Source organism: Moschus berezovskii, chromosome 4 (assembly GCF_049115385.1).
Source record: "Moschus berezovskii isolate FMDL1 chromosome 4, NW_MosBer_1.0, whole genome shotgun sequence".
In the NCBI taxonomy this organism is placed as follows: domain Eukaryota; kingdom Metazoa; phylum Chordata; class Mammalia; order Artiodactyla; family Moschidae; genus Moschus; species Moschus berezovskii.
In genome coordinates this window covers 97477102-97492737 of record NC_142463.1, presented here as the reverse complement: position 1 = coordinate 97492737, position 15636 = coordinate 97477102, and the positions used below count along the sequence as shown (strand labels likewise).

At 44.5% G+C, this 15636-nt stretch overlaps 1 protein-coding gene across 2 annotated transcripts in view; it reads left to right on the top strand.

Moving 5' to 3' along the window:
• Positions 1-15636, top strand: part of GDAP2 (ganglioside induced differentiation associated protein 2) — a 169924-nt gene that overhangs the window by 111963 nt on the left and 42325 nt on the right. Inside the window, exon 14 of one of the 2 annotated variants that reach the window (XR_008682857.2) lies at positions 8397-8558. Coding sequence is in view for 1 of the 2 variants with exons in the window: in XM_055403676.2 (XP_055259651.2) it covers positions 8397-8465 (69 nt within the window). In the remaining variant the exon portion in view is untranslated. Of the gene's footprint in view, positions 1-8396; positions 8637-15636 lie in introns of those variants that run through there. The other variant, XM_055403676.2, reaches the window with a different exon arrangement.

The following is a 15636-nucleotide window of genomic DNA, read 5'->3' as shown; positions in this document are numbered from 1 at the left end:
ACCACACTTGTTCCTCAGATTCTTCGCCTCTTGCCTACTTTCCTAGCAGGATGATTTTTGTGACTGTAAGGAGCAACTTCCAGAGAGAAGAGAGGATTCTTTCCTCTTTGGATGCAGTCCTAAAGGAATACACGTGAGACAGTATGCATAGAGAGTACACTGAACATTGTTAAGTTGTTCAAGCTCTAGACTCGGTGGTGGAAGAGGGGACTTGACTTGCCTTTGCTACTTTCCAACTCTATGTTCTTCAATGAATCATTTAACCTCCTTGCTCCAAGGACACCTATGAAGTGAGGCTAGTAATCCCTACACCACAGAATTTCCAAGTGTCAGATAAGATCATTCAATTAACAAACACCTATAAAATACCCACTGTGATGTTTAATTTACTGTGTCACCTTGGAGAATGTTTGGAGATGAAATTACCTTTTAAAATGGTGAACTTTGAGGAAGCATATTGCCCACCATAATCTGGGTGGGTCTCATCCAATCAGTTGAAGGCCAGACTAGAACAAGAAGATCAGCCTCCCCCATCAAGAGGGAATGCTCCAGCAGATTGCCTTAAGACTTCATCCACACCAGCGACTCTTCTGGGTCTCCAGTCTGTGGGCCCACACTGTAGATTTTGGACTGACCAGCCTCCATAATCATGTGAGCCAATCCCTGATAATACCTGGGAGTGATGTGAATAAAATACAAAACAGGGAGCTGATAGTGAAGGGTGAAGCTCCTTTGGATTGAGTGAATCTGGGTGAAGCATTGATATAGATGGGGGAACACAAAGTTTCTTAGGAATGACCTCAGGGTGCTTGGGCAGATGGGAAGATGGTGTGATAAAGAGTGGCAGGAGGGACTTCCCTGGTGGTCCAGTGGCTAAGACTCTGTGCTCCCAATGCAGTGGGCTTGTGTCCAGTCCCTAGTCAAGGAACTAGATCCAGCATGCCACAAACTGAGACCCAGTGCAGTCAAAAAAATAAATGAAAAAAAAAGTGGCAGGAGATGAGGTAGGTAAGGTTACAAGATCTATCAGGGAAACTACTATTCTCATGGTAAAGAATTTGAATTTTATTCTAAGTGCAGTGGGAAACCACTGGAGGGTTTTGCTGCCAGCAAGTGACATGTTCTGATTTATACACACACATTTTTTTAAATTGAGGTGAAAGTCATATAATATAAAATGAACCATTCTAAAGTGAACATTTCAGTGACATTCACAATGTTGTACAGTCACCACCAATTTAAATTTTAAAAGATCATTCTGGTTGCTGTGTAGGAAACGTATGGTGTTTGAGAAGCAAGAGTCCAAAGGGGAAATATATCTGGAGGCTGGTGCTGAAGAGGTATTGGTGACTAGACCGGTAGCAGAAAAGACGGAAAAAGTGGACAGAGCAATGGGACGTAATTTTGAGGAAGAGCCAACAGGACTTTCTCACAGACTCAATGTAGAAGATATACACAGTGTACATGGAAGCACCTTGTACAGTTAGCCAACTGTAAAATGTTATCATCATTCTTATGAATTGCTGTTGCTGTTGTTCAGTTACTAAGTCATATCCAGTTCTTTGTGACCCCATGGAGTGCAACACACCAGGCTGCCCTGTCCTTCACTATCTCCTGGAGTTTGCTCAGATCCATATCCATTGACTCGGTGAGGCTATATAATCATCTCATACTCTGCCACCCCCTTCTCCACCTGCCTTCAATCCTTCCCAGTATCAGTCTTTTCCAATGAGTCAGCTCTTTGCATCAAGTGGCCACAGTATTGGAGCTTCAGCATTAGTCCTTCCAATGAATATTCGGGGTTGATTGCCTTTCAGACTGACTGATTGTTCTCCTTGCTATTCAAGAGACTCCCAAGAGTCTTCTCCAGCACCACAGTTCGAAAAACTCAGTTCTTCAGTGCTCAGCCTTCTTTATGAATAGGATTTTATGATTATTAAAGAGAGCTTGAACAGATGGTCTCCGAAGGGTCCTCAGAGTCCTGAGATCCTCTGATGCCTTAAAGATGGGTAACTTGTCTTTGGGGAGAAAGGAAAGATTTAGTTGAAGATTTTCCTTATCCCATGCAGTACCCAAGTGCCTTCAGAGCACAGTTCCAGGGCATTGTCCAACCAAATACTCTGAGAACAGGCAAAGCCTATATTCCTCCAGCCAGCAGGGCTACATCATGGCCTGGAGGCGTGCATGGGAACTGGCAGACTTGGGTTCAGCATCCCAGACACTACACTCTTAAGAAGGAAGTGCCCTGACGCCTGGGTTCTCAGACCTCCAAGATGTCCAGTAAAAACAGACTGGGTGGCAAGGCCCAGGGCCAGAGAAGGAAGAGTGCTTCCAGCAGCGCAGCACTGTGCAGATGACTCTTGCTGGCACTGAGCACGCCCCAGAATCCCAGGGGGTTGGAATCTGAGATCTTGTTCGCAAGCGAGAGGTTCCGCATCTGACGCTCTTAGCATTCCAGATTGTGTGCAGGTGGCAAGGGTCCTCTGCACAGGAAAGGTGTGGAGGGTCCAGGAAGACCCTCTCTAAAAGACAATTCCTTCCCTCCCTCCCACCTCTTGCTTAGAGGAACTTTTCCTAAATCCAAGTCTGTTTGGTTTATGATCTTCATAGTCTCCTCTGGAAAAAGTGATCTCTTTTTTCACATAAGATTTAGCTTTAGATAGTTAGGCCTCTGTTGGGCTGGGAAAATATTTTTTTCTTTGACAGAGAGTTTCTCACCAAGCAAATCAAGAAGTTGCATTAACTCTTTTAAAGTCACTGGAGTAATAATGCCACTACATTATGATTTGTGAAATGGTCCTTCTTCCAGCTAAGCGAACAGGCAGCCCTTACCATGCCATTAGAGCTGTAGTTCTCAGAGTGTGGACCCCAGACCAACAATATTAGCCTCTGTACCACCAGGTACTTGTGAGAAATGCAGATTCTCAGGTCTCGCCCTGACCTACTCAGTGAGAAACTCTGGAGGTGGAACCCAGCAATCTGTGTTTTAATGGGTCTTTCAAGAGGTTTTGATGCACCTTCAAGCATGAGAACTACTGCTTTAGAAAAACAGAAATGTAGACCCATAGGAAGTGTGAGGAGAGCAATCATGTGAAGGACTTCCCTGGTGGTCCAGTGGTTAAGACCATGCTTCCAATGCAGGGGCCACAGGTTCAATCCCTGGTCAGGGAACTAAGAGCCCACATGCTGTGTGGTGAAAAAAAAAAAAAAATACAGAGCAATCAGGTGGTCACCTGACCATAGGATGAATGAAGGAAGTGAGGCCCAGAAGAAAAAGGTGCCTTGTTGTAGAAGACAAATGACCCTTTAGTCCCTCTGGGTTCTTCTTCTTTCCCACAAGGAAACTCAATTTTTTCTTTTGAACTACTGTCCTTTCCCGGACATTCCAACAGCTCACCAATCCTCACATTATCAAGTAACTTAACAATTTAATCTGTCCTGGTATAAATTTGATCATTTTCTATAGTAAAAGGCAGATGACACTATGTGCTTAAAATGCTAAAGAGACCTCCAAGAGAGTGTGGTTTACTGGAAGCAGCTTTGGTGACAGAAAATCGTGTGCAAAAGTTTTACTGGGTGTGTTTCCATATAAAGATTGGTCAAAAGGAGAAACTGACCCTTAGCATAATGGTAACTGAGGCCTTAGGCAATCCTCCAGGGAGCTCTAGAGCTGGGATGAGCTTTCAGAATTCTCTCCAACTGAAGGAAGGGGGCCCAACCTTTATATCACTACATTAGACAGTCACTGGCTTGGAGTTGACCCTGGGAGGGGCTTCATTTCATGCCAGGCAGTTATCTGCCAAGGGCATTGCCTAGTAAGGGACACAGCTGGGAGGCATCAGCAGCTGGGAGCTGGGTAGATCAACCCTGAAGAAGGGATCTGGCGAGAATATAAAAGAGTTCTCTACAGAAGGCATTCCAGATTTGGGGGTGGCAGGGTCAGAAGAATTCACCAGCTGAAAGTAAAATCAAAACACCTCAAGACACAGCATGAAGAGAATCAGATCCTAAAAACAGGTGTGTTGCTCATTAGAGACTGAAGTACTTACTGTCTGTACTAAATACTCCCAGATCTAGTGAAGAAGAGTATGGTATGCCAGAGCTTTCAATCTGTGTGCTAAGGCCCACTGATGGGCAACGATGAGTCAAAGATTGGGGGGTGGGAGGGGCGGCTTTTACTTCCTTTAAACCTTGGGATGACTGGAGTCCCTTTATCAGTTCAGCCCAGTGTGCCATATAGACATGTGTATGGGTGCAGTGAGGTGCAGTGATGCTCAGAAAGCTGGAAAGTGCTAACCTATAAAGAAAGTTGTTATATACTCAATTGTGTCATATTATGTTGAGGCAGAGCTGGCATCATGGGGGGAGATGGCTCTGTGTGCCAGAGTGGGAGCCCTCTAATTCTGAGAACCAGCACTGTTTATCCAGAAACATCTCCAGGATGCAGAAGGGCAGTTTATCCATGTACTCTAGAATGATGAAATATTCCTTAAAAACCAGTTCACTCTTGAGGCTTTGCTCTGCTTTTGTCTTCTTGGAAAAATATCTGCTTTATGCTTCAGCATCCACAGCAGGATTATCCTCAGGGGTGATCTGAAGAAAGGCTGGATCCCAGCGATGCTACCTGATACCCGTCTTTGACAAGTCCATATCTCAGTTGTCATTCATGCTCTTATTTAGAGAACCAGTTCTCTCTAGCCTGCTTATCTTTGAGAAACTGATAGAATTAAGTTCCCAGACCAGCAAAGCTGAGAGCTAACTTCTGGATGTTGGTGACCAGGTATGGAAACCTTGGGCAATTCTCTCTCCCAGAGGCATCATTTAGTACAGTAAGGAACATCTCACACAGAGAGAGTTGATCACTGGAGAAGCAATATTTTGCCATGGACACATGAGAATTCTGGAGCTACATGGCTCTGTCTAGAACTGGGCAGGTGAGAAGGAGTTTGGGAAGCCTTGATGGCTGACATCTGATCCGTGAGCTTGGGGCTGGCTCCCTGCGGGGATACCTGAGTCCTGTAGCACAAATATTTGTGACAAACTCTCTAACCTCTGGTCACTGGGGCAGATGGAGAGACACTGGTACCATGATTATCTTCCCATTCTCTCTCTTACTTTGTTGTAAAGAGGAAACACTGGGTGTTTTCCCTGTGTGGTTGTGAACTTTGACAATGCCAACGAGGTCAAACCGTTGGATGACCTGACCCCAGAGCCCCCTCCAGATCAGATCGCTGTGGATTTCAAGTTGGTTTTGCTTACCCACTCAGCCTTAGGAAATATGACCCTCTTGACTTCCTTCTAGGGGAGAGAGAGAAGAGGTAGCAGTGGCCTGCAAACCTCACACCTGCCCAGAGGAGTTCTGCTCATTGGCAGGGGACTCCCACTGCCCCCCCAACACACACAGCATGTCCATCCTCTAATCTAACACTAGAGAAAAGTGTGCTGGATTCCTTTCAGGTGACACACATGAAGGTTTCTTGGACAGGATGGTTCTGGCCAATGTTTCACCCGCACTGTTGGTTTAGGGGCTGGTGAGCTTGAAGGCTGAAGATGCAGAAAGGGGAGAGTGCTAGGCCTAGCCACTGAATTCAGCCCAAGTGCCAGTCTCCAAGGAAGATTTCCTTCTCTTCTCTGTAACTATTCAAGCCAACTTCAGGGATCCAGGTGTCATCTCTGGAGTCAGCTAAAGCCTACTCCCTAGTACTTCCAAGCAGCCCTTGCCTTCTCATTATTGCGCTTTAGCACCATGCCAACAGGCTCCACCCTAGTCCTGCTGCAAGATGGAGCAGCCACTGCCAAGGCTTCATCTTTCTTGACCACAGGCCCTAGAACATTGTGGGCCTCCAACTTTCTCAGTCTCACCAAATCCCCAGGCCTTCCTGGTCCACTGCCAGAGGATTGCTGCCACTGACAGAGACAGAAAATGGCAAGTTGTTGCTCTCACCACTCTGTTCTTTTTAAGGACGGGGATGATGACCTCTTCATTTCTCCATGCCCCGACATAGTAGCACCTGACATAGTATGTTTGCAGAGTAAATTCTCAAGAAGTGTCTGGTAGACAAATAGGTAAATGCACAAATGAATAAACATCGGAAACCACCGGCCAACTGAGTCGGGAGCTGAGTTAGAGCGTCTCATTCTAGAGTAGAGACGGGAGGGAGGTGGGCTACTGACATCCTCAACTCTTGGCCAGTCCTCTGCTCACTCACACACTGTGTTTTTTTCCACTAGCAGTGAGGTGAAATAAGGACACAGGTGGATGAAAGGCAGCCTTGGGAGATAGAAAAAGACATCGTAAAAGGGATCATGTAGGATGTGGGGGTATATAAGAAAAATAGGTTGTGCCCCATGCCCACCTTGCTGCTGTGGCCACAGGAATGTGGACTTGGGCAAGATATTCATGGATGACCTTGGAAGCTCTGGGCTTTCAGAGCTTCATGCAGGGCCCCATGTCCATCCCACTGTCTCCCTGAGCCAAAGCCTGAATCACCATCCAATCTGCAGAATGCCATCTTCCCAAGCTTGAGACAACAGTACTGATTTGCAGGCCACCCTCCCCATATTCAACAGCTATGGCTACTCCTTGAGTCAGTGTGAAGGCTTCTCTGCCTGTCTCCTGTTCTCTTCTCTGTGTGAGATCTATTGTCTCCTTGGAAAGTACTTGCCTGCCAATTACTTTTGGCTTCAGATTCATGGACCCAGCTGGTAGAGGGCTCTCTCCAACCACCCCAGAAGCACTCGCCCTGGGGGAGCAACTCAATATCTCTCTTTGTCAACAAAATGGGGGAAAAAAAGTGAAAGTGTTAGTCACTCAATCGTTTCTGACTCTGCGATCCTATGAACTGTACCCCATCAGGTTCCTCTGTCCATGGGGTTTCCCAGGCAAGAATACTGGAGTGGGTTGCCATTTCCTTCTTCAGAGGATCTTCCTGACCCAGGGATCAAACTTGAGTCTCCTGAATTGCAGGCAGATTCTTTACCATCTGAGCCACCAGGGACATCTTAATATTATTCTCAGGTTTAAATACCAGGCTTAAATGGAATGGGGTATGTAATAAGAGTAATAGAAACAGAAAAATCTATATAAAGCAAAATATTTATAACCATTCTCCCTCTGAGGACTTCTGAGATTTAAAGAGCTTCTGTTTCCTTTGGGCTGACCAGGTATACTAATTAAGGCAAAACTAGCCTCTGTAATAAGCAAATCCTCCAACTGTCAGTAGCATAACCAGCATGGTTTTATTCTTTGCTCCCATCAGTCCATATCAGGCACCTGACAGAAGTCTCTCACGGTGATGCATGGACCTGCAGGTTCCTTGCCTGAGGCTGAGCTATCCCCTGGGGTCTTGGGGTCCTTTGCCTTTATCTGGCAGACAAAGAAAGGGAAGGAAGAGGAGCAATGCCTAGTTGTCAGTCACTTTGGCCTGGAAGTGACATGCATGACTTCTGCTCACCTCCTTGTGATGAAGTCTAGTCTACCTAGTCCACAGGGCTCCACCCAGATGTGCTGGGGTAGCGGGATAGGGGTGGGGTCAGGGGTGTGGAAGGCAGGCAGAGTTGGGAAATGTAGCTCAACCCTGAGAACCTCTGCAAAAGTGCCTCATTATGAGAGGGGAGCCCGGGTCTCAGAAAAACAGTGAGCTATCCCTGACACAGTGAAGTCATGATCCAAAGTGCAAAAGGAAGAAGCCTAAGGAATGGGATACATCACTCCACAGGGGAAAAGCACGTGGAAGGTATGGGGTAAGGATTACAGAAGAGCTGAGAGAAGGGAGAGGAGTGAGGAGGAGAGCCGGTCAAACCAGAGTTCCGGAAACTAGACTGGAGCAGCTGCAGTCCAGCGTGAGGCTTCGGGAAGAAACGATTAAGAAAGTGTACTGAGTGCTGGTACTGAGTGTTTGTGGTCTGATTTGTCCCTTTTCAAGCTTCATTTTGGAGAAGGAAATGACAATCCACTCCATGATTCTTGCCTGGAAAATTCCATGGACAGAGGAACCTAGCAGGCTATAGTCCATGGGGTCGCAAAGAGTCAGCCACAACTGGGCAAATCAACAAGCTTTATGTATTAATACTAAAGCTTTCAGGAGAGTGTGAGAGCAGAGGCCGACCTCAGGGCTATTGAGTGAAATGAACTAAAAAATCATAGCTATTCTGAAATTAGATGTGATTATGGTCACACAACCTTGTGACCATAAAAAATCACTGAATTGTACACTTTGAAAGGGTGAGTTTTATGATATGTGGATATCACTCAATAAAAAATTAGAATGATAATAACCCCCACCTTTTAAGCACTCTTTTCTTTTGTGTGTGTGTGCTAGCACTTGACATATTTTTTATAACCCCTAAATCCTTGTGTAACCTGAAAGGTGGGTATTAATGTCTCTGTTTTACAGATAAAGAAGTGTATGTTCACAGAGATTTACACGGCCCAATGTCACACATGTGGCAGAGTCAGAATCTGAACTCAGTCTGCCTGACTGCAGCGATGGTGTCTTCTTCTGGGGCTGGTGCTCTCAGAAACAACCACTGTCCTCCACAGCTGCATGAGTACTGAGGTAGGAGCTTTGTGTGTGTGGTTCAAATTCCCTCATCAGTCTAGCGGAGTTAGTGGTAGCCTTGCCTTCATAGAGGAAGTCACTGATAGCCCCCAATTCAGCTAACAAGTGACCACACCAGGTTTCAAATCCTGTCTGACTTCAAAGCCCCTCAATGTTCTTTCACTTAGGGGTCCTTCGACACTACAGAGTACACAGTGGCAAAACACTTCTCTCTATCTGTTTAACAAATAAATCTTGCTTTCCACTGCCTGATTCAAATCCGGCTCACTTTACTAAAAGTTTTTTAAGTGGCAAGTATTATGTTAAGATGCCTTGTCTTTCCTTCTTCACCTATCAAGGCCCATCACCTTTTCCAAAGTTGGACTCAAAGGCTCTTTCTCTACAAAGTTTATACCAACTAATTTATGTGATTCTGTTCTTTTATCCCTTAAATAGAAAAATTACTGTGATTTGACCAGTACAACTCAAAATATAGCCTGGATGGATCTAGTCTTGAAATGTTTGTTGCCAGTTCATGCAAGATAAGTAAAGAAATTGATTTTCAGTATTCAGAAACTGACAGTGATTTGACATTGTTATGACAACTGGTTTCCTAATTAGCGGGCTTACCTTTTGTCTTTTTTATTTCATTTTTGTTATAATTCACCTTCATTGTATTTTATAAAAGAATTGGTCTACCACAGGCTGGAAATTTTTATAATATAATGATCCTATACCATAGATAGTTTGAGAAGCATTGATCCAGACCAGAGGTTAGCATACTCTGGCCCATGAGCCAGGCCCAACCTATTATCTAATTTTGTAAATAAAGTTTTATTGAAACAAAGGCACACCCTTTCACTTGTACATTGTCTGTGGCTGCTTTCACACTATCACGGCAGCACTGATTGTGACAGAGACCACCTGGCTCACAAAGCAAAAAATACTTACTACATGGACCATATAGAAATAGCTTACTGACTCCTGATCTAGACCACTGGTTCGCAGCCATGACTGCACATTGGGAACACTGGGAGAGATGTTTAAGTAGCCATGGTCAGGTTCTAGCCCCAGAGATCCTGGCATCATGGATCTGGGGTGCAACCTGTGCAGGTCATTTTAATGTGCGGCCAAGTTTTAGAACTGCTGTTTTAGATCAGAAACTTTCAACTCTACTTTGAGGATCAGAATCACTGTGGATGCCAGAGATCCACCCTGAACCTACTAAATTAGAATTCTGGAGTGTGGGGCTGAGGCATGCTTGAGTATATTTTAAGTAAATCCCACAGATAATCTAGATGTCTCCACTAGGGTTGAGAACCACTGGTTCAGACTCTGGAGGAATGATTTTCAAAGCTGTAATATGTATCAGAATTACATAAGGAATGTGTTAGATTCCCAAACCCCACCTCCTGTGAGCCTAATTAAATAGGTCTCACATGGATGTGAGCCAGGAATGTGCATTTTTAGCTAAGTCTCCAAAATAATTCTGGACCAGGGAGCATCCTTGGACCATTCGCCAAGAAACTCTCCTAGTGCAATAAGCACTTGGTTTCTGTCCAGGCTCTCGCAGAATGACTTAGATTCTGTGATCATTTTTCCCTCAGTAAAATGAGAATGATCCCTCCCTAACCTTACTTTTCCAAAATTGTATGAGCACTGAACATGGTAATGTGTTTGAAAATGTTTCATTGAAATGAAGAAAAAATGCATAGAGGAACATATCAACTCTCCCTGAGATATAGATAACTGATAATGATGTACCTTGTTCTATCTCTAGAGAGATTTACTTTTATTCCAAAACTATCTCCACTGGAGAATCCATGTAGCTAGAAAAGGCTCAGAACAGGAGGTCTGGGGGTTTTATGGGAATATCTTTACATCCTTTCTGTTGTTCAAGCCACTCACTTTATGGTATTCTGTTACGGAAACCCTAGCAGACTAATACATCTTCCCCAGTGGCTCAATGGTAAAGAATCAAGGTAGGGACTTAGGGTCGCACTCTAGAGCCCCCTTTCTTAAGCACTCTGCTATTCTCCCCTATGTCAGTCAATGTGAAAAACAATCTTGGCCAGGAGAGGGAAGAAAAGGCCCTCCAGAGGCCACTTAGCCACCTGTATATTTCCTTCTAGTGCAATATTTGTTAAAAAATTCTCACCATGGAGCCACACACCCCATGCATCCCTGTACCAAGTCCTCATGCAGGCATAATGTAGAACTCCACATGACCCAAGCATACTTGGAAGGACTGTACTTTGTCATTGAGCTGACTGCCCTTTCTGAGGTCATTCCATGACTTTACCATCTATTATTTGGGACCTGTCAACAGCAAACAGAGCAGAATTCCCAACACAAGAAGTATTAAAAGAAGCCCAAGAAAGAAAACAGTCACTGAGTATTTCCTCTCATCCAATAGGGAGTCCATGACTATTCTGGGTACTCAATGTTTTGAAAGATTAGCTCTGCAGTGGTGGAGAGCAGAAGCAGACCTGGAAAATGAGGATTTGCCCTGGGACACCTTTAAGCACACCATCTATTTCAGTGCATTCAGTTGAAAGTAAATATGTGTTAGTGAGTTTTGGGAGAAAGGGATGCAACAACTGAGATAGCAGAAAGAATGGACCAGGTCTTCACACCTCAAAACCATGGACCAAGTCAGGATTAACCCAGCTCAAGAAGTTGGAGTTCTTGTCCAGCAGCTGCTGGGAGAAGTCAGCTATGACTAAGACCAATGGTATTTTCTGGTCCCAGCCCCAGAGAAAGGAGATTGGCTAAAGCAAAGGTCCTTATCTACCCTCATCCACTTGTCTTACTCTCCACCAACCTCTCCCCAATCCCTTCTCTGCCCCACTCTTTCAGATCCAGAGGACAGAATTCCCTTTCCTACCATGCATTCTAATTTTCCCTCTTCTTCCTCCCTTCTCTTACTGAAAAGTCCCTCCTCCTCTGCTCCCTTCTCAGGTTGGCCTTGAGAACAATAGTACAGGACTGTTAGCCTACTGATGACCGGGCAACCATCCTCAGCCTTGTTCCCCAGAGGAAACTGGAACACTCCAGTAACCTGCTGTAATGTGGAAGGACCATTTCAGTAATCACAGCCTTCTGTTGATCTAACTCAGTGGTCAGCAAACTATGGCCCATGGTCAAATATGGCCTACCATTTTGTAAGTAAGACTTCATTGAAACATAGCCACACCATTCATTTACATACTGTCTATGGCTATTTTCATGTTTCAAAGACAGAGTAATTGTGACAGAGATCACACGGTCTTCAGAAAGCCTAAAATATTTACTCTCTGGCTGCTTTCCAAAAAAAAAAAAATTATCAGCCTCTGACCTAGAATATACCCTGACTAGTTTAAGGCTTGTTTGAATAAGGCCCCCAGATTGTTTCTGCTGTGTTGAAGTGGTTTGTGGATGTTTTATTCAGAAGTTGCTTATACAGAAGACCACTTCCCTGGTGGTCCAATGGCTAGGATTTTATGCTCCCAGTGCTGGGGGCCCAGGTTCTATCCTTGCTTGGGGAACTGGATCCCACATGCTGCAACTATTACCCAGTACAGCCAAATAAATAAACAAAAATAAATATTAAAGAAAAAAATTGCTTGAGCTTTTGAAAGACATTAGTGAATGCCATACAACAAAAAGTCAGTGACAAAAGGAAACAGCTACCTTGTTGTTTCCACAAAATAGCACATTACCCTGTAGAGATGAGTATATTCCGGCTCCAGGAGAGAGAGCATGAGGAGCCCTTACCTGCTGGTTGAGGCAGGGCAGCAATTCCCCAGGGCAAATTCCCTCAATTTTCTTACCACTCCTCTCAGTGAGAGCTTCTTGATGCCACAGGGACAGAAACAAAAGACATGTCACGGAAGCTAAACAGTTGCCCATTAGCATAAGTCTATGTGATGTTTGTCTAACGTGACATATCAACTGCTAAAATGCAATTGTCCCACGGCCTTTGATGCCCAGACCTACTTGGGTTCCTGGCTTCCACTTAATCCCTATTCCTTTCATCTCATGGTGAAACCATTTGAGCCATAAATAGTCAACCCCTCCACCCACAGATTATTGGCCATTTAATGTTGGAGTCATATTAATTTTTGGCTTGATAATAATGATGACATAATTGCCATTATGATTCTCCCATACACAGAGTTAACTCTGCCAAGAGTTATGAGCTTTATGTCATGCATGGCAACTTGACTGACTCAAACTAGTGCCAGATCTCATGCATTGCTTTATCATGTCAAGGCCCCACACCATAGTGACCATCCCCGTGGTTGTCTGGATGCTGCCCTGTATCTGGTAAAAGAACACAGGTTAACTGGGGCTCCTATCTGTCCTGCCCTGGAAGCCTCTCTGAGGCAATGCCATATTCAGATGTCTCGGGGGGCCCCTCCCAATGCTGTTTTGAGGCACTTCGTAAGTTAAAACAGGCCTCATTGCTCTGGAAGTTGCCTCTAAACTGCTACACCATTCTGCCTATCCAATTCTAATAATGTCATGACCATCAAGCCATCCCTGGACCTCCACTCTCTTTCCCATCCTTGACCCTGATGGGAACTGTTGGTCTTGAGGTCCCGGAGAGAAGTCTCTACTCTCTTCTGATGACGTTGTCTCTTTAGGATATCTCTGCTACTATTGCTGCAGCTCCTCAGAATCCCAGGATGCCATTCCTGTATTTGTTTATTGAAATAACAGTGCTGAGTGTCTCCTGTGTGGACAAAGTGGACAAAACACAGCCCTGACTTCAGAGGAGCCTTCAGAGTAGAGACAAAAACACATAACACAATCACAGAGCCACGGGAACTTGGACTTGGAAGTGATGGTTCAACCAGATGTCCCAGAGGTGTTACATAGAGAAGCACTTTAAAGGATGAGCAGAAACCAGACAAAGGGTTCTAGGATAGGGTTGGAGTCCTAGGCAGGGGGAATAACATACACATTGACCCAGAGGCATAGGAGCGAGTTAGAGATTTTTAAAAAGTAAATGTTTGTCTTAACTTTTGGGGCCTGATGTGCCTGTAATACTCAGGGCTCCAGGCCCTATCAGGATTCTAGCATTACAGGTGACAGCTCCCCCCGTGGAACTCAGACTGGACTCTACCTGGGAGAAGAGATTCCTGGTGTTGAATCATCACAGCACTATCCTTTTCCTCTTCTAATGCCTCTCACATGGGCTGTAGGCTTCCCAGATGGCTTATTGGGAAAGAATCTGCTTGCCAATGCAGAAGATGCAGAAGATGTGGGTTTGATCCCTGGGTCGGGAAGATCCCCTGGAAATGGCAACCCACTTCAGTATTCTTGCCTGGATAATCCCATGGACAGAGGAGCCTGGTGGGCTACAGTCCAAAGTGTTGCAAAGAGTCAGACATGACTAAGGGACTGAGCATACATGGGTCATGGATTCACCCAACTCTGGCATGGATTGGCCCTTGCATTAACTGAGGGATATTTTTCTGTGCCATCCTGGTGTGTTTCATTATCTTTAAGTAAGGAAACAAGCCTTAAAATACCTTTTTGTCACTTTTTTCTTTTTTGACTGCACTGCGTGGCTTGTGGGATCTTATTTCCCCAATCTGGGGTCGAACCTAGGCCCTCAGCAGTGAAAGCTCAGAGTCCTAATTACCAGACAGCCAGGAAATAACGCTTTTTTTGCTTTTCTAGAAGTTTCTAGGCCAATTAGACTACAACCCCATTGTGCTGAACAGGAATGAGCCAGATTCCTCAGCGTCCTATCTGGAACCCTTGGTAACATTCAGTAGTCTCTCCTGGACCCTATGCTTAATGATGAAAACTGTGACTTTTGCTTGTCCCCACATAGTTTTGACTTGAGAGATGCATGAAAAAGATTGAGACCCCTGTCCCAGAAAGAAAAAAAAAATCAAAAATAGTTAATCTAGGGTTTGTGCTTGCCTTTATGGTTTTAATGAGGTTTGTTCAACTGATGCCAGCAACATCTGGAACTGGGAGTGTATCTGGTCACATTGCAATAAAAGGAGGCTCAGTTGGCTGGGCTTCCCTGCAGGAAGAGGCCCAGGAGGCAGAGGAGTAGAGGACACAAGAGAATTAGAGGCAATGGGAGTGGGCAGGGCCTGTGGGCTTTGCCTGAGAAGGGAGTGACCATTGCTCCTGAATGAAGCAGGACCCGGCAAGTAGAAAATCACCACCCGAAAGCACGTTCTTTGCACTGTTCTGGGCATTAACCAATCCTTCACCCTTCCCAGCCCTTTACTTTTAGGCTCTTGGGACTCTTCTGCTCTGAGCCAAGCTTCTAACTTTTAAGTCTAAATCTATCCCCCCAACATATTTTGATCTATCCCATCAAAATATGTCTACTACTATATTCTCCCCAAAAAAGGAAAATAAAGATAGGAAGGAGGGAAAGAAGAAGAAAAAGAAAGGAAAGAAAGTGAAAGAAAAGACCTAAGTGTGCAAAGTGACAAATGCAGGAAATGTCAACGTGAAATCAGTTTTAAGACAATAGGGCAAGGGTGACTTCTTTTCCTGCCATAAAAATTCCTTTATAGTTATTGTGATCATATTTTGTTAATAAAAGTAATTTTTATAAAAATTTCTTTCTCTTTCCCTCCAGAGTTTTAAGGCAGGCTGTATTGCCAGTCTTTGACAAATTAGGTTAGGGTCATGTGCTAATTGCTTAAAGCTTGCTACTTCCAGAAGCAATTGTACTTTTAGGCAACTGATAGTCAAATAGCATTTTTCTAATATCACCTCAGTAGCGTGGTTGAAGGGGTTTTGGTGAGGGGTACTTATAGAATCCCTGAACCTTAACAGCTGGTAAAGATCTTGATAGCCATGTAGTAAAACCTTTCATCCAGTGGTGGAGTTCTTGTAAAACACCCAGAACTGCTTGATCACTTCCAGTTATGGGAACTCACTTCTGTGAGAGGCAGCTATTCAGTCTTTGGATGGTTTTGTTAGAAAGTTCTTTCTCTTTCTCTCTCTGCACCCCTTCCCTCAAAGAAAATCTGTCTTCCTGAAAATTCCTTTTACCAAACCAAGTTAGACGTTTCTAGAGCCTAAATCTAATCCCTAATCCTTTTCCTTAGCATGATAGTAGGTTAAATATTTA